We start from the raw sequence: 19,280 nt of genomic DNA, 5'->3' as shown, positions 1-19,280 counted from the left end.
TTCTCTAAGATGAATTTTTAAGTTTTCCATGCATGTAGAATAGGTCACCCATTAAGCATTAAATCTTTCCCCTTTCCCCCATCATCCCTGCTCACTTTTAGTATAATGAGTACTAATGGGTTTTTTTAAAAAACAGCTTCACTGAGATATAATTCACATATCATGCTATTTACCCATTTAAGGGGTATATATGTGCAGCCATCACCACAGTGAATTTTAGAACATTTTCACTAATAGATTTTTATAAATATTTCAGCTAAAGAAAATTATAAAAATAGAACCCAGTAGACAACTCTTAGAAGTATTTTCCTGGTACAGAAACTCCTCTTTTGACAGACTTGCAACTTGTCATAGCTACTAGCCAGAGAAGAAGTGAATTCCATTCTGCCCACAAACTGGTGGAATAAGAAGTTGCTTGAATGGTGGCACTTAGGACTTAAGGAAAACTGACAGCATGTTGATAACCAGAGGGGCTTCCATACTTGATAAAATAGTATCACATTTCCCATAATCTCATTGTGACATCTGGGCATGTTGAAAAATTCTTTCACACGGTATTGTGGTTATCAAGAGATTACTGTACTTTCAGATTTAGCTTGAGATAAACCTTCTTTAAGCTCTTATTATCTGGTTTCATTTTACGTGCAAATCACTGTTTTATGTTTCTCAGCTGTTACTTAGTGTTCTGAAATTTCTTCTCATAGTGTTTATTCTGTAGTACCTTTTCTTTCTAGTAGAGTCTTGAGAATTAGAGATAAATTGCTGTTTCTTGAGTGTCCCTCCACATCACCTAACACATGCAGCGGATACTTTCGTTTTGGGGTAAATTAACACGAAACTTCTTCTCTCGACTTTAGGCATCATAGACGAGTGCTAGTGGAATGGCTGAGAGACCCATCTCAGGAGCTTGAGTTTATTGCTGATATTCTTAATCAGGATGCAAAGAATTATCACGCCTGGCAACATCGACAATGGGTTATTCAGGTATTGCCTTTCTTGTGTTTTACAGATTTTTCTTTTTTTTTTTTTCTTTTTTTTTTTTTTTTCTTTTTTTATGCTGTACGCGGGCCTCTCACCGCTGCGGCCTCTCCCGCTGTGGAGCAGAGGCTCCGGACACGCAGGCCCAGCGGCCATGGCTCACGGGCCCAGCCGCTCCGCGGCACGTGGGATCCTCCCGGACCGGGGCACGAACCCACGTCCCCTGCATCGGCAGGCGGACTCTCAACCACTGCGCCACCAGGGAAGCCCAGATTTTTATTTTTTTAACTGAATTAAATAATTTAATTACTATTAAATTGTAGTATACTTAAACACACGTGTAGATCATTACAAACAATATATAATGATTAAGAATTATTCAGATACTTAATTAAACCTGACATCCTTCATGTTGGTTAACCTTTATAATCTCTTTGGATATGTTGGTGAGTAACTTCACATTAAAGAATAATAATAGTGACTTTTTAAATACTTTTTGGGTTGAACTTGTGTCATGTATTTGCTAGCAAATTGAATAGAAAAAGTAGTTGTAAATTTTTTATACAGCTATGTTATTTTAATTAACAAGGACATATTACATATTAAGGTTTTGCATGCTTAAACTTTGAAATACGATTTTACAGTAACTGTTGTATATTTTATTTCTGCCCACTTGTTAAAATTTTATGCTAAGTCCCGAATAGAAGAAAACAGTTATGGGACTTCCCTAGCGGTCCACTGGTTAAAATTTCGCCTTACAATGCAGGGGGTGCAAGTTCGATCCTGTTCAGGGAGCTAAGGTCCCCCATACCTTGGGGCCAAAAAACAAAACATAAAACAGAAGCAATATTGTAACAAATTCAATGACGACTTTTAAAAATTGGTCCACATCAAAAAAATCTTTAGAACAAAAAGAAAAAATAGTTATAACTCCCACTCTGGGCATTTTTATGTATTCCAGCAAACAATTGTAGTGTTGTGTCCAGTGAATTTTTTCCAGGGATTGCTACTTTCTGCACTGTTCATTATACCAAGAGTATTTCACCAAAAAATTTATTGCTTAAAAATTAAACTTTTCCAAATTTGATTAAAGGAATATATTTTCTAAAGACATTTAGTATTTTTATTTTTTTATGAAATTCTAGTTTTTTGCTGGTATCAAATAAGCAATGTATCTCCATTAGCTTTTTCATAGTTAACCTCCCCAACTTTTCTGGCATTTGTACGTTTTGACCTTTTACTCCTTTTCCAAATTGTCTTTGTTGGTTCTCTCCATAATTTTTTAAATTAAAACAGCTTTGTAATGTAAAAATTTATATCTAAATCCAATTGTATATTTATCTAATGTATTAGCATTTTTGAATACTTCCCTTTTACTTAATATATGTACTAATGTCAAATCACATCAAATTAATATACAGTAGTACAGTTAATCATTGTCTTATTACTGAGTTTGGTTTTTTCTTCCACATTTTTACTGTAAACAATGCATAAGCATTTAGTTAGATATACTTTCTTTTTTTTCTCTTTTGATTTAATTCTTTAGAGTAGTTCTTGGGTCAAAGTTAAAACATGCTGCTTGGTATCTAAATTGTTTTCCACAAGATGCTCCTGAATGACAGCCACTCTGGGTGTTCACTCTCACTTCCTCATTTTTCCTTCCTCATCGCCAATCCTCTGTCTTTGATGACTTTTCTTGCCCTGCCATTTCCTTGACCTTCAGCATCCCTCTCCAAATATGTGATGGGTCCATGTCTTCAGTTCTACCTGCTTAGCTTTGCTGAAGTTTTATTTATTTATTTTTGTTGTTAATAAATGATAGGACATTTCTAATTGGATGTTTTATTTTGTATTTTCTTTTAGGAATTTAAACTTTGGGATAATGAGCTGCATTATGTAGACCAACTTCTCAAAGAGGATGTGAGAAATAACTCTGTCTGGAACCAAAGATACTTCGTAATTTCTAACACCATGGGCTACAATGATCGTGCTGTATTGGAGAGAGAAGTCCAGTTAGTAATCTTCACTTGTTCACTCATTAAAAGAATATTTGTGTGCCTACCATGTCTCATGTTACTGCTGAGATACAGGGCATAAAGGCGTTGGGATACAGCAAAGATCAAGATTGCCCCAATCCTACCCTCATGGAAGTAATAGGACAGAATACTTAGGTGAAATCTATAATGATAAATTTACAAATAATATAGTGTATAGCAGCGGTCCCCAAGCTTTTTGGCACCAGGGACTGGTTTCGTGGAAGACAGTTCTTTCATGGACCGGGGATGGGGGTGGGGCCGTGGCGGGAATGGTTCAGGTGGTAATGTGAGCGATGGGGAGTGGTCCACGGCCTGGGGGTTGGGGGCCCCTGGTGTATAGTAAACCTTTACTTTGTAGTGGCTTAAGTTTCTTAAAATATTGTTGCTACTGTAGATTGAGAAGAACTCAGATTTCATGGTGTCTAGGAAGCTTTATTTTAAAACTATCTCATTAAATTTTAGATAACAGTCCCCAGATGCCATGTTACTCTAGTGCAGGGTTTGGGCCAATGAGTCTTTGTTGTCCTGTGCATTACAGGGTGTGTGGCTCCATTCTCAGCCTTTGTGCCCTATATCTCAGTAGTAAACCCCACCCCAGCCCAAATCACCCCCAGTTGCTCAGTAGTAAACCCCACCCCAGCCCAAATCACCCCCAGTTGAAAACTGCTCTAGCATAAAAGATGCTGTTATAAGATCTAGAAATTTCTGAATTGGCATGAATTTCTATATTCTATCCGTAAACCTCTTTTCTGACTTTGTCTAATTTGTCTCAGTGTCTTGTTTGAAATTTGAATATGTTTATTATCTTTATAGCCTGATGAGATCATAGTCATATTTTAATTATAAAAGTTGTTTCAACAGCTCCTAGGAAGAGCTGATTTCATGGTACATCTGCCTCTCATCTCCCTTGCCCTTACTTCTGCTTGGATCAGGGCAGTTGGCTCTAATTTTATCTGTTCTATATATAGGGTTCTGGTGATTTAAATTTTAAAAAAGCACACACACACAGTCTCCAATCTAGTGTCCTATATTAACTCTCTTCTCCAGGCTTTTTTATAATTTTCATAATTTTCATAATGCTGAATGAGTTTATTATTACTTTCTGTGAAAAAAAATGCTGTTAAAACAGCACTGCAACAAAACTAAGATTACTAAACTTTAGTCAGTCACTAATTTGAGCAAGTATATAGTGAAGCAAAGTTCTGTAACTCCCTTGGAATTTTTTGTAACTGGATCTAAATTACAATTAATAATCTGGTTAAGGGGAAGAGAAAAGTAGGGAGCGTCCATTTGGAATGGAACCACATCATAGTTTGCAGGTACTCTTGTTTTGGAATATAAGAAATATGCTGTTGGTTTCTTATTTTTATTCTTGGTCTATATAATCTCCATGCTTGTCTATTTTTTATTATAGCTTCCAAGATTATTTAGTTCTCCTTTTTCAATGAGTAATGATTTTTCTGGCATAAGTAGATCTTAGACATTTTCCCCAAGATTGCTTCAGCGAAAAAAGGACAGTCTCCTTGTTGTAGTTGACATTTCCTTCAGAGGGTAGTCTCCAACATTAACTTCTTTTCCATTTGTGAACTGAGCCTTCGTATTACTTTGTAAATAAGAATTGACCATTGCAGCCACGAGGGAGTCTCTAATTCAGATATAACCTAGGGAGGTACCAAGTCCACCAGCAGAGATAAGTGAAAGCTCATGTCCAGGCTGTGCCACCACCATAGGAAGACTGTTTCTCATTATTGCACTGCTCTTGCAGAGTTATACACATGTTTATTTGTGGTCTTTTTCTTACAGGTACACTCTGGAAATGATCAAACTAGTACCACATAATGAAAGTGCTTGGAACTATTTGAAAGGGTAAGAGGTTGTTTTTGTTTTTTTTTTTTTTTTTTTTAACCTGCTAACATGAGTCATCGTGGAATATGTTCCATAATCAGATTCCAAAAGGACACTAAAGAATTTTCCATTTTTCTGGATCTAAGAGCAGAAGTGTAATAGCGTTATGATAACACCTAAGAACAGTACCTTCTACCCTTTCCTTAACCTCCCAGGCACATACCAGCACAGTTTTTAGAATAGTCCATGAGTAGACAGTGACACGATTTTAACTGCATTTATGAATCCTGGGGTCTTTATGTCACAGAACGGAATACACACACCAGTTTCTGTTCAGCTCAGGATCATGGGAAGACAAGACAAATCACTTAGAAACAGATTGCACAGACACATAGCCACCCTTTCTGTTGTCATTTCCGGAGATCTCCTGTTACAAGTCTCACTCCTTAAATCAGCAAGGTTTCTCTTGCCGCTGACATCACCCGGCTCCTTGTCAAACTTAAGGGTCTCCAAGGAAACAGGCCCAAAATGCACAAAGCATGGAGCTCAGTCACATTTGGACATCTGTCAGAGGTTGGGGCCTATAATATCTGGAGAGCTAAAGGGACGAATAACCATCTCAAGACACAGAAATGTCTCTCCTGTTTTTTTCCTTCACTTTTAATTTTAAGAAAATGGAGTTTTTTTCCTTTAATTTTGTATGTTGCAGTTTGACTTACAAATGATTATTTTTAAACTTCATTATTCTTTTTAGCTAATTTTACCCAGCTCTTAATTATGTATGATAAAGCTCACATTTAATTTAAAAATTTCATTTCATTTCAACCTCATTCAAAATGTTTCCTTTTCTTGCTTATATTACAGGGGTCATTTTCTCTTGATCTTTCTACTATTTTTGTTCTTCCTTCTAAAAATTGGGAATAACTTTTTTTTTTTTTTTAGGATTTTGCAGGATCGTGGTCTTTCCAAGTATCCCAACCTGTTAAATCAATTACTTGATTTACAACCAAGTCACAGTTCCCCCTACCTAATTGCCTTTCTCGTGGACATCTATGAAGACATGCTAGAAAACCAATGTGACAACAAGGAGGACATTCTTAATAAAGCATTAGAGGTAAGCTGGCAGGACTCAGCGATTTCTTCTTGGAGTCTCAAAGCTGGGTCTGCCCAGCGACACGATTCATGCCCCTTTCAACACAGCCACTCAGAATTCCGTGCAGGGCTATTCTGCTGTTTAGGGTGACACCCATATCACTAGTGCACATAGTATGTGACTCTAGTGGTGTATCTCATTTGATCACGACCTGAATGAAACTGTACTAGTCCAAATGCATTTGCCCTAGAGATTGAATTACACATTTCCTTTAATGAATTTTTGTTGTTCATTTTCAGTTATGTGAAATCCTAGCTAAAGAAAAGGACACTATAAGAAAGGAATATTGGAGATATATTGGAAGATCCCTTCAAAGCAAACACAGCACAGAAAGTGACCCACCTACAAATGTACAGCAATAACACCATCTAGAAGAACTTGATGGGATGCTTTTATTTTTCTAAGAGACTCTAACGCAGGAGTTAAAAACCAGAGCGATCATCCCCTTTGCCTGTGGTGTGAAACGTACATTACACGGGCACTGCTTTTTAACATGAACCCAGTGTGATGCTCCTGGGGTGCTAATGCTGTTCAGACCGGTTCTTAGTGATTTGATTCTTGTTAAGCAGAGTGATTCAGGGGAGGGAGGAGAAACAGGAAGTCCCCAGAGGAACTTGGTAGCCTTTCAGCATTCACTGTAACCCCTTAGCAGCAACTGCCCTAAACGGTGTATGTGTCAGGATTTGCAGCGTTAATGTTTGCAGGCAACGCATATGTGAAGGATATGAGTCACTTACATTTCAGTTCAGAAAGCAGGGAGTGCAGTTGTTACATTAGAGCTGCTCTGCCACACTCACAGTATCTTGCTATCACTGTAACCAACTAATGCCAAAAGAATGGTTTTGTAATAAAATTATAGCTGTATCCTAAAACAATTGCCATAGTGGTTTGACTTTTTTTTTTTTTTTTTTGCGGTACGTGGGCCTCTCACTGCCGTGGCCTCTCCCGTTGCGGACCACAGGCTCCGGATGCGCAGGCTTAGCGGCCATGGCTCACGGGCCCAGCCACTCCGCGGCATGTGGGATCTTCCCGGACCGGGGCACGAACCCGTGTCCCCTGCATTGGCAGGCGGACTCCCAACCACTGCGCCACCAGGGAAGCCCCTGACTTTTTAAATAGCATTTAACTATATACAGGGGACATTGTCTCGGCTTAGAAAAGCAATTGAGGAAGGATATATTGCTATAAAACTGAAGAAACCAGAAACATGACTATGTTAAAGGAAATGTAATTAAAATGTGAAGTGGTCAGTTCTTGACTACAAGCAACAAAATTCACTCAAGGTGGTTTAAAACTCACAGGGTTTATTGAGGTATATAGGTAGCTCACAGAATAATTACCCGATCTTCCGAAATATGTCCCAAAACCCCACTGCAGAACTGGAGCATCACATTGCTGTTGCCTGTGCTGGGATCAGGAACTGCTGAGTGAGGCTGCCAGCTCCATGTCCACCTCCACCACCTTCCACGCAGGCTCACCTGCTTCCCTTCCCACAGGACGTGGCTCCAAAGTAAAGGCTCACTTTAGTGCATCTGATTGGAAAGAACCTGAAGGACCTCGAACAACCTTAACTGCAAAAAGGAATCTGGGAAATGTAGTTTATAGCTTTCCAGCCTCCACGCTTCAGGAAGACTTGCTAGAAAGGAGTTGAAGGTTGAACAAGCGAGTTTCTGTGGACCTGCACGTAATTGAATCTCACCTTATCAATAAAGAATTTTTGTTCACTGTTCAAAGCACCAGACTATAACTAAAGAAATTATGTAGAGTAGAACAGGGAATTCCCTGTCAGTCCAGTGGTTAGGACTCAGCCCTTTCACTCAGGGATCTGCGTTCAATCCCTGATCAGGGAAGTAAGATCCTGCAAGCTGCGTGGTACAGCAAAAAAACCAAAAAAATAACAGTTATCTCAAGAATTCAGGAAATAACGATATATTTTTAAAAATATTTATTTATTTGGCTGCACTGCATCTTAACTGCAGCATGTGGGACCTTTAGTTGCAGCGTGTGGGATCCTCAGCTGCAGCACGCGGACTCTTAGTCATGGCATGCGGGATATAGTTTCCTGACCAGGGATCGAACACGGGCCTTCTGAATTAGGAGCACAGAGTCTTAGCCACTGGACCACCAGGGAATTCCCACAATATTATTTTTAAACAAACTTTTTTTTTTCTGGCCATGCTGCGCAGTTTGTGGAAACTCCTAATAACAGTATTTTAATAATTCCTGGAGAAACTACCATATGACCCAGCAATCCCACTCCTAGGCATATATCCAGAGAAAATCATAATTCAAAAAGACACGTGCACCCCAGTGTTCACTGCAGCACTATTTACAATAGCCAAGACATGGAAGCAACTTAAATGTCCACCAACAGGAATGGATAAAGAAGATGTGGAACATATATACAATGGAATATTACTCAGCCATAAAAAGGAACGAAATAGTGCCATTTGCAGAGATGTGGATGGACCTAGAGACTGTCATACAGAGTGAAGTAAGTCAGAAAAATATCGTATAATATCACTTACATGTGGAATCTAGAAAAATGGTACAGATGAACTTATTTGCAAAGCAGAAATAGACACACAGATGTAGAGAACAAACATGGATACCAAGGGGGAATGGGTGGGGTGGGATGAATTGCGAGTTGGGATTGACATATATACACTACTATGTATAAAATAGGTAACTAATGAGAACCTGCTATATAGCACAGGGAACTACTCAGTGCTCTGTGGTGACCTAAAAGGGAAGGAAATCTAAAAAGGAGGGGATATATGTATATGTATAACTGATTCACTTTGCTGTACAGCAGAAACTAACACAACATTGTAAAGCAACTGTACTCCAATAAATTAAAAAAAACACTAATTAAAAGGAAGACCGGTCTGATTAAAAACAAACAAAAAGAACCAAAATAACTAGGATAATGGTGAAAAAAAAATTCCTGGAGAAAATATACTTTGTGGGTATTTAACATTTTACATGTCAGTTTTTGTTTTTAGACTCCAAAAATCTCTGAATTTATATTTGAAATTTTCATAAAGTGTCATCCCTATGTAGACAATTTCAAAGGTGTCATGAAAAAAAATTGTACAGAAAAGTTTTCATAAGATGGCATTTACTCTCAGAAACTACCTTGTCAGTGTACCCAAATTGATTAGATTCAGGGCTGCTGACTTGACAAAGCTCGTAAGAGACTTTAATAAAAAGCATAATGGCAGTTTACTAATTTACACTGAGAAATGTAACAGGCAGACCAAGCAATTGCAGCAGCCTAGCCACTTAGCATTTTCTGCCTGAAGTTTAACTAGGTGGCAATTCATTTATCAAAAGGTTGCTTAGTGAGTATGGAATCAGGTGAGGAGGCCCCATGGTTCAAGTGTATAATGACTTATTTTGATGATCCTAATGAGGGTCATCTCCTGATGGGCAGCTGAATACAGAGACCTGGCAGTGCACTTTTCTCATTGGACTAACAATTAAAATGTGGTCTGTGGAGGGGCTGTTAGCTCAAAATCATTTATCCAATGATACTTTCACTGTGTTGCTATCTGCACTGCTGGCGCATAAACAGTGGGTCAAACTGCTGGTCCCTTAGCACAAGTCAAGGCAGTGGTACTGAGTACTCATTGTTTTCTTCACTGCCATGCATTCACTGAACAATGTACTTGATGAATCAGTAATTATATATTTTAGTCACAGTACTCACGGTCTTTTCAGTATTTTGTGTGACTGAATGGAAGTATGCCTAAACTTTTTGCTTGTCTTGAAGAAAAGCATTTGTGCAGTTGTGTAAGTTGTGGCCCAAACAGGCCACTCTTCTTGGAATGCCATTTGTACTTGAACAACTGAGTGTTTATTGCCAATCATAAAATTTGAGCTTTTGAGGGAAAATTTTAATCTACCATAGTCAGCTTGACAGCCTCCCGCTACCTTCTGATGAAATCAAAGTGATGATATTAATGAATTATTAATGAATTATTAATTATTGAATCAATAATGAATAGTTAAATGTATCCACAATTCGTGGATCCGTATAGCTCAATGGACCAATATTTTCCAAATGACCCATCTATGATATTATCATGAATGCATAAGCAATCCATTCACATTACCAGATGTAACAGAACACAAAAAGTACATTGATAGAGTTGCAGATTCCACACTGCAACTAACCTTTGAGAAACCACCACTTGTCGAATTTTGGTGTAGTATTGGAGAATATCCACAACTTCTTAAAAGACTCCTAAAATACTCCCTTTCTGACTATATATCTGTGTGTATGAGTGGATTTTCTTCATGTATTTCAACCAAAAACACCATATTCCAACAGATTGAATATAGAAGCAGATAGGAGAATCTGGAAATCTTCTATTAAGTCAGACGAAAGAGATTTGCAAAAATGTAAAACTGCCATTTTCCTGGTTGGCTTTTTTGGAAAATATAAGTTTCATAAAATGTTATTTTTGTTAACATGTAATGGGTTTATTGCTTTATTAATGAATTAAAATTTTTAAATCTCAAATATAGCAAATAGCACTAGCTTGGACCCACATAAAGGAAATCTGGAGCTAGAGGAGAGAGTAAGATCTCTGCCTTCAGGGATCCCAATTTTGAGAGAGACCAACAGTATGCTACACCTCTCAGTACCCTGAAAATGTTTATTAGCTTGTTGAAGAAGTACTATTTGGGAACACAGAAGCAGGAGGGATTATCTTCCTGATGGAGTCAGGAAGGGTTCACAAAGGAGGACAAATTTCGTTAATTACATCCTTTAGTGAGGCCTTCAACTCAATTTTTTAATTGGTTATATCCCAAATATTAACTTAGTAAGAGAGTCCAAAAGTTTTCCCTCTGGAAGTTATGTTATAAAAAGCAGTGTTTTTCAAAAAAAAAAAAAAGGCAATGTTTTTCAAATTGGGTTGTAACCCATTAATGGGCAAGTCAGTGTGTATCGACAAGCTTTAAAAACAAAAAAGTATATATAATAGAACTTTCAAAAAAAAAAAAAAAAAAAAAAAAAAAGTATATATAATAGAACTTTCAACTTCACTGAATTCTCTCACATTTTATTTCTTTCCTTCTACTTGACTTGGTCCACTCTAGCTTTTTTGCCTAGCAATTATTGTGATATAATCGACAAGTAACACTGTGTAAGCTTAAGACATACAGTATGATGATTTGATACATATTGTGAAATGACTACCACGTTAAGATTAGTGACCAGATCCTTCACCTCACACTTGTGTGTGTGAGTGTGTGATCTCTCTTAGCAAATTTCTAGTATATTCTAATTTTTTAAGGTGGAAGCTTAGATTGATCCAAGCTTAGATGATGATTTTTCCCCAATATAAGCATTTAATGCTATACATTCTATTTTTATTCAGCTCAAAATATTTTCTAATTTCCCTTCTTGAGACATCCTCTTTCAGTCAGGGATTATTTAGAAGTGTATCATTTAATTGCCAAGTGATCAGAGATTTTCCTGTTATTCTCTATTATTATTATTTAGTGGTTACTCTAGGAATTATATAATACGTATTCAACTTTTTACAGCCTATTTATATCAATATTTTATCACTTCAATTGGCATGTAGAAACCTTACCACGGTATAGGTCTCCTCACCCCCACCATTTATGCTATAGCTGTCTTATATATTACCTATACTTACATTGAAAACCCCATCAGACAATTTTTTTGCATTCAACCACCAGACATATTTTAAAGAACTCAAGAATGTAGTCTATTACATTTACCAAGAGATTTACTATTTTTGTTACTTTTCTTTCATTCCTGATGTTCCAAGTTTCCTTCTGGTATAATTTTCCTTTTGCCCGAAGAAATTTCTTTCAGCAGTTCTTTTAGATTAGTTCTGCTGGTTTCAAATTCTGTTTAGTTTTCCTCAGCTGAGAAGGTCTTTATTTCATCTTCATTCCTGAAGGATGTTTTCGCTGGATACAGAATTCTGAGTTTCCAGTTCTTTCAGCACTTGAGAAATGTCACTTCCTGTCATTAGAATGGTCGTTCACATACATGTCATCTCTCTCTGGCTGCTTGCAAAATTTTTGTCTTTAGTAATTTGATTTTGATGTGTCTGGCCATGGATGTCTTTGGATTTACCCTATTTGCTCAGCTTCTTGAATCTGTAGGTGTCACCAAACTTGGGATATCTTCAGCCATTACTTCTTCAAACATTTTTTCAGCCCTTTCTCTTCTGTGGGATTCTCAATGCAAGAATGTTAGACCTTTTGTTATTGTCCCGAAGGTGCCTTTTGTTCTTTTTTTTCTTTCTTTTTCCTTTTTTTCCCTCTGTTGGTCAGATTAGATCATTTCTATTAATCTGTCTTCAAATTCACTGACTTTTTTTCTCTTGTCATCTCCATTCTACTATTGAACCAATCCAATGAGTTTTTTGTCTTGGTTATTATATTTCTCAGTTCTAGACATGGGCATTGGAAGGGCTGCAGCCTGTGAATTATTGTGAAGCGATGGGGAGTTACCCGAAACCCACTGGTAAGTTTAAACACCAGATGTGGATGGCTGTGGCTCACGACAGGAACTGAAGACACAGAGAGATGCTGAGGTGCGTGCGTGTGTTTTGTGCGTTCCTACGCAGCGCGGCTCAGCTGGGTGCATTTTTCCGCATTCACCTAGTGTTTTTCCAGGATGAAGTTACGCATAAACAAACGTGGACGTCTAGCACGGGCACCCCCGGGGGCCTGTAAAAGCACAGAGCGCTGGCCCCAGCCCCGTCTGGGTTGGAGCCCAGAATTCGCACTCCTGACAAGTTCCCTGGAGCCGTGAAGCGTCGGCACCTGGCCTGAGGACCGCCCTTTGGAAGCACGGCCTTGCGCTGAGCGGGAGCTTTCTGCAGCGTCTAGATCGTACAAGTCCTCTCCGCACCGGCACCCGCGCCCGGCTGCGCGTCCGGACTAAACACGTCACCGCCCTCACGCGCTGGCAGAGAAGCAGCCGCCCCAGGAGCCGGCCGGGTGCGCCGGCGCTGCTTCCGGGTGCACTCCGACACTGGCTTTGCGTTCCGGCGACCGACCTCCGGGTGCGCGGCGGCGGGAGGACGACACTAGGGCGCACCCTCGCGCTGGTCCTGCTGGGCGCGCTTCCGGCCACGCAGGCGCAGGAGGCCGCGAGCCAGACCGGGAACCGGGACTGCGGGTAGGGGCGGCGGGCCGGGGGAGGGGTCGGCAGGTAGGGGCGGCGGGCGGGCGCGGAGGTAGCTGGGCCGCGTCCTGCCCGGCGCCCGAGCTGGGCTTGAGCCGACGGACACGCCGCCGGGACAGGCTTCAGCTCCTGCCTCTGTTGATGCCGCGCTGCCACCGCCTCCAGGTCTGGAATCGTCTGCTGCCCCTTTTTAAAAAGCAGGGTTTAGCCGTGTTCTTTGGTGGTCTTGTCTTCTCCACCCTTGCTTGACCTTTACTATAGAACCTTAAGGCTAAGCAGGCATCCGGAATATTTAAAATAATTAATGTACCTGTGCTTTGTTGGCAAAATGGGATTCTAACCAAAATTGTATGGGCGGGGGTGGGGGCACTAATTCATCATTTCTTCTCTGGTTGGTTGTGTAAATTATTCTGTAGCTGGTAAAAACCAATTTTGTTCCATTGCTTTTCTTTCTTTTTAAATTAAGCTGTGAGTGTATAGCAGTGGGAACCACTTTTTTCCTTTGCCAGTTCTTTCTTATTGTCAGAAATCCTTTGTGTCTAAACAGTGCCTGAATTTCTCCTACCCACCTGGACCTTTAATTGTTATTTCTTAATTTGTAGAAGCTTTCAGTGTCGTTTTGCTTATTTCTGGGCGAGAACATTTCCTCAGCCATACAGCCTCTTCCCTAACTCTGGACAACATACTACAGAAATATGCCTTTAAAAGAAAAAGGAGGGGACCTCCCTGGTGGTCCAGTAGTAGAGAATCCTCCTTACAATGCAGGGGATGCGGGTTCGATCCCTGGTCAGGGAACTAAGATCCCACATGCCGCGGGGCAACTAAGCCCGCACACCACAGCTGGAGAGCCTTCTTGCCGCAAAGTGCAAAGCCCACATGCCCTGGAGCCTGGGCACCACAACTAGAAAGACGCCCGCGGCCGCAATGAAAGATCCTGCATGCCACAACTAAGACCCGATGCAGCCAAAAACAAATTAAGTAAATAATAAATCTTTAAAAAAAAAGACCATAAGGTGATAGAGTGGGTGAATGACTTCTTTAAGAAGTGGGTGGGACTTCCCTGATGGCACAGTGGTTAAGAATCTGCCAGCCAACGCAGGGGACACGGGTTCGAGCCCTGGTCCGGGAAGATCCCACATGTCGCAGAGTAACTAAGCCCATGTGCCACAACTACTGAGCCCCTGCTCCGCAACAAGGGAAGCCACCACAATGAGAAGCCCGGGCATTGCAACGAAGAGTAGCCCCTGCTCGCCGCAACTAGATAAAGTCCGTGCGCAGCAATGAAAACCCAACACAGCCAAAAATAAATAAAATGATTTAAAAAAAAAAAGACCCTGTGTAAACCTTCCACATGTACACAGGAAGTGTGTGCAAACCTGAATCACCAGCTGCGGTATAGTCAATCCAAAAGAGCGAAGTAGAGCATCATGTATCTGCTTCGATAAACCTCAAAAACATAATGCTGGGCTTTTAAAAAAGCAAGTCATAAGAGGACTTTGTGTCCTGCATCCCTGATACAGAGGGATTCTACGCCATTTTATCTGAGGGACTTGAGCATCCGCAGATGTTGGTTTTCGCAGGGGGTCCTGGAACCAATCCCCTGCGGTTACTGAGGGACGAACAGTACAACACTGCTTGTATTAATATAAAGTTTGAAAACGTACGTGTATTATGTGTTGTTATTTATGGGCACATACTCATGTGGTGAGAATAAAAAGCACGCATGGAAATTATTAAAGTTCAGCTTGCACCCCCACGTCACGTGTGTTAACACAGATGTCTGGGCTCCACTTCAGAGTTTCTGGTGCAGTAGGTGTGGGGCAAGGACTTAAGAACCTGCATTTCTCAGAAGTTCCAGGTGGTGCTGCGGCAGGTACAGGGACCACAGTTTGAGAACTACTGACATACCAACTCGAGGATGGGGACTATTTCTTGGGATGGAGCAGAATAGGACTGCGAGGGGCCCCTGGCTTCAACCATGTTTGTAATAGGTTATTTCTTTAACAAGGGGATGCAGTATTACTTGACAAAGCTGGATGGGTGCTCATGATCTTACGTTTTAACTTTCTTTATGCTTGAAACATTTCAGGAAAGAAAAAAGATCCTAGTCGGTGAGGAAAATGGATTGGAAAAGAGAAAGCAGTGGGAGAGTGCGTAGGAAAGCGTTGCAGAAGCCCAGGAAGGTGATGCTTAGACCAGGGCGGGGGAACAGGGGCGGGGGGATCGGATGTGAGCAGATTTGGGAGCTTTGCAGAGACAAGTGACTGTCGGTGGTGACTGGTTGGTCTAGTGGCTCCGGGGAGGGAAGAATCAAGTCACCTGGTTGTGTGCCCATCACAGAGGGGAACCCTGTGGAGTGGGCATGCTGGCGACCGGAGAGACAGAATTCAGGTATGGATGTTGCAGACCTTGAGGGGCCAACTGAGCGAAGTGTAAGAGAAAGAGCCAGGCCACAGAAGAGACTTGAAACAATCGGCGTGTACACAGCCGCCAGAGCCACATGCGGGGACGAGACCGCGTGGACGGCGTGGAATGGAAGGGGGGCCCACGACATCCAGAGGGATGCCGTCACCTAAGCTGGGCTGGCTGGCTGCTCCCCGCCACCCATTCTTGTACGGCCTGTGAGCTGAGGATGCTTTTCACTTTTTTAAATGTTGGGGGGAAAATCAAAAAAACATGTGGCATGTGAAATTCGAATCTCAGCTTCCATGAACACAGTCTTGTTGGGGCACAGTCATGCTCGCTCACTTGTGTAGCACGGCCTGGCTGCTGCTGACAACGAGATGAAGTAACTGACGGTTACCTGGTCGCTCGGCACCACTGCTTCTCACCCCGCACATCACGGTGCCGTGGCCACTCGATTCCCGCTTCTGGCCCCTAAACCGGAACATTTGCTGTCTGATCCTTTACAGAAAACAGTTCTCTGCTCCCGGACCTCAGGTCTAAGTTGACACACTCTTGGTCACTTTAAATGCTACAGAGGAGAGATGGCCGTGGTTTTGCCCATTTCTTTAAGGTCACCTTCTAAGAATCAGGCGTCGGTGGAAGAAGCTCAAGAGACCGTGAGGCCTGAGTGGTGAACGTCGTCATCATGTCCACAGGAGTCCTGGAAGATGCCTGGAGGGAGAGAGGTGGAGAGAGAGATGTGGGCCCGGAATCTCGGTGAGGAAGGTGAGCAGACAACTCCCTGCAGCACTGCTGGGCGTTGCTGACAGGACTCAGGTGGCGGGTGAGCACACGGCATCGTCTCGAGAAGGGGCTGTTAAATGGGGCTGGAGCAGTCGAGTAGAGCCAGGGTCTCTCGAGCACCTCGTCATGACGGCAGGGATGAGCAAAGCGGCGTGTTCTCTTCTCATTAGGAAGAGTACGCTGGCCCGTAGAAGGGTCCGTCACTTCTAAAATTCCCTGCTCAGCGCAAGAGATCACTCCTGACCCTTCACCTGCAGCCTTGTCACTGGAAGGATACAGTTGTCACTCACTGAGATTGTGAACACTGAAAACAGCAGATTTGAGGGGAAGAGTTGAGTTTGGGAAGTTTTTTTTTTATTTTTAAAGGTTTCCCTTTTCTATTTTTTTTTTAAAGGTTTCCCTTTTCTATTTTTTTTTTTAAAGGTTTCCCTTTTCTATTTTTTTTTAAAGGTTTCCTTTTTCTTTTTTTTTTTTTTTTTAGATGTTGGGGGTAGGAGTTTATTAATTTATTTATTTTTGCTGTGTTGGGTCTTGGTTTCTGTGCGAGGGCTTTCTCTAGTTGTGGCAAGCAGGGGCCGCTCTTCATCGCGGTGCGCGGGCCTCTCACTATCGCAGCCTCTCTTATTGTGGAGCACAGGCTCCAGACGCGCAGGCTCAGTAATTGTGGCTCACGGGCCTAGTTGCTTCGCGGCATGTGGGATCCTCCCAGACCAGGGCTCGAACCCGTATCCCCTGCATTGGCAGGCAGATTCTCAACCACTGCGCCACCAGGGAAGCCCGGGAAGTATTTTTATATTTTAATGTTGAGATTTTATATATACATAAAAATACATACTACGTTTTCTTTATCCATTCCTCTGTCGAGATCGACGCTTAGGTTGCTTCCACGTCTATTTATATGGTAAATAGGGCTGCAGTCAGCACTGGGGTGCATGTAACTTTTCGAATTAGTGGGGGTTTTTTTTTGCTGGATATATACCCACAAGTGGGATTGCTGGATTATATGGTAGTTCTAATTTTAGTTTTTTGAGGGACCTTCACACTGTTCTCCATAGTGGCTGCACCGACTTACATTCCCACCAACAGTGCAGGAGGGTTCCCTTTTCTCCACACCCTCTCCAGCGTTTATTGTCTCTTTTGTCTTTTTGATGATGGCCATTCTGACAGGTGTGAGGTGATATCATTATGGTTTTAATTTGCATTTCTCTGATGATTAGCAATGCTGAGCATCTTTTCATATGTTGGCCGTTCATATTGTCTTTGGAAAAATGTCTATTCAGGTTTTCTGATCACTCAGCCATAAGAAAGAATGAAATTCTGCTATTTGTAACAATATGGATGGACCTAGAGAGTATTATGCTTAGTGAAATAAGTCAGAGAAAGACTAATACCGTATGATGTCACTTATATGTGGAATCTAAAAATAAAATCAACAAATGTATATAGCAAAACAGAAACAGATATAGAGAACAAACCAGTGGTTACCAGTGGGGAGAGGGAAGAGAGGGGGAAAGATAGAGGTATGGGATTAAGAGTTACAAACTCCTGTGTATGGAATAGGTAAGCAACAAGGATAATTGTATGGCACAGGGGATACAGCCATTGTTTTGTAATACAGGAAGTCCCCTACACATGAGCCTTCAAGTTGCGAGCTTTCAAAGATGCGAACCTATGTTCCGTCATCGTCAGGCGTGAGGGAAATGGCAGCTTGCCCTCCGTCTCCTATTGCTGACGACCCTTCAGCTCTACCATCCCCCACCTCCTCTCCCCACTCCAGTCAGTAACTCTTCTTGCCTGTCCACTCGATGCCAGCCCCTGTGTGCCAGCTGTTGTACTGGACTACTGTACTTTTCAGGGTACTGTACTGCAAGATTAAACATGTTTTCTGTATTTTTTGTGTTTTATGTATTGTTTGCGTGAAAAGTATTATGAACCTATTATGGTACAGTGCTGTAGCCGATTGTGTTAGTTTGGTACCTCGGCTGACTTTGTTGGACTTAACAAGCACTATCTTGGAATGGAACTCGTTCGTAAGTAGTGGACTTGCTGTAGCTTTAGATGGAATATAATCTAGAAAAATACTGAATCACTGTGTTGTACACCTGAAACTAATACAATATTGTAAATCAACTATAATTCAATTTAAAAATTAGGTTGAGATATATTTTACAGGCTATAGATTTGCTATTGTAAAGTGTACAGTTAGTGATTTTTAGTACATTCACAAGGTTGTGCAACCGTCACCACTAATTCCAGAACATTTTCATCCAAAAAGAAATCCTGTCACATCAACTACCTCTCCCCATGTCCGCTTCCACCCAGGCCCTGGCAACCACTGATCTACTTGCTGTCTCTGGACTTCCTGTTCTGGAGTTTTATATAAATGGAATCATATGCTATTTCCCTTAGTTAATTTTCCTGAGAATAATGTTTTCAATGCATGTTGCAGCATGTATTAGTGCTTTATTCCTTTCAATGGCCGAATACTATGTCATTGTGTGGACACATCACGTTCTGTTTATCCAGGCATCATCTGATGGACATTTAGGTTGCTTTCACTATTTGGCTGTTACGAATAACGCTGCTGTGAACATTCATGTACAGGTGTTTGCACGAATGTATGTTTTCAGTTCTCTTGGGTAGATACCGAGCCGTAGATTTGGTGGTAACTCTGTGTTTAAACCTTCGAGGACTTCAGACTGTTTTCCACAGTGGCTGCTCCATTTTGCATTGTCACCAGCAATGTATGAGGGTTTCCCATCCACACTTGTTACCGCCTGGTTTTTTGATTATAGCCATCCTAGAGGGTGTGAGGTGGGATCGCGTCGTTTTGGTGTGCGTTTCCCTGGTGACTATTAAAGTTGAGCATCCTTTCATGTGCCTGTTGGCCATCTGT

At 41.3% G+C, this 19,280-nt stretch overlaps 1 protein-coding gene across 1 annotated transcript in view; it reads left to right on the top strand.

Moving 5' to 3' along the window:
* FNTA (farnesyltransferase, CAAX box, subunit alpha) overlaps positions 1-6,887 on the top strand; it is a 30,774-nt gene extending 23,887 nt beyond the window's left edge. The window contains exons 5-9 of the mRNA XM_065899845.1: positions 858-984; positions 2,842-2,990; positions 4,818-4,880; positions 5,802-5,973; positions 6,252-6,887. Coding sequence (XP_065755917.1) covers positions 858-984; positions 2,842-2,990; positions 4,818-4,880; positions 5,802-5,973; positions 6,252-6,374 — 634 coding nt within the window. The 3' untranslated portion in view covers positions 6,375-6,887. The remainder of the gene's footprint in view (positions 1-857; positions 985-2,841; positions 2,991-4,817; positions 4,881-5,801; positions 5,974-6,251) is intronic.
* The last annotated feature ends 12,393 nt before the right edge of the window (positions 6,888-19,280 follow it).

Source organism: Phocoena phocoena, chromosome 21 (assembly GCF_963924675.1).
Source record: "Phocoena phocoena chromosome 21, mPhoPho1.1, whole genome shotgun sequence".
Classification (NCBI taxonomy): Eukaryota; Metazoa; Chordata; class Mammalia; order Artiodactyla; family Phocoenidae; genus Phocoena; species Phocoena phocoena.
Note: the sequence above shows the minus strand (reverse complement) of the source record. Positions and strands in the feature narration are given on the sequence as shown.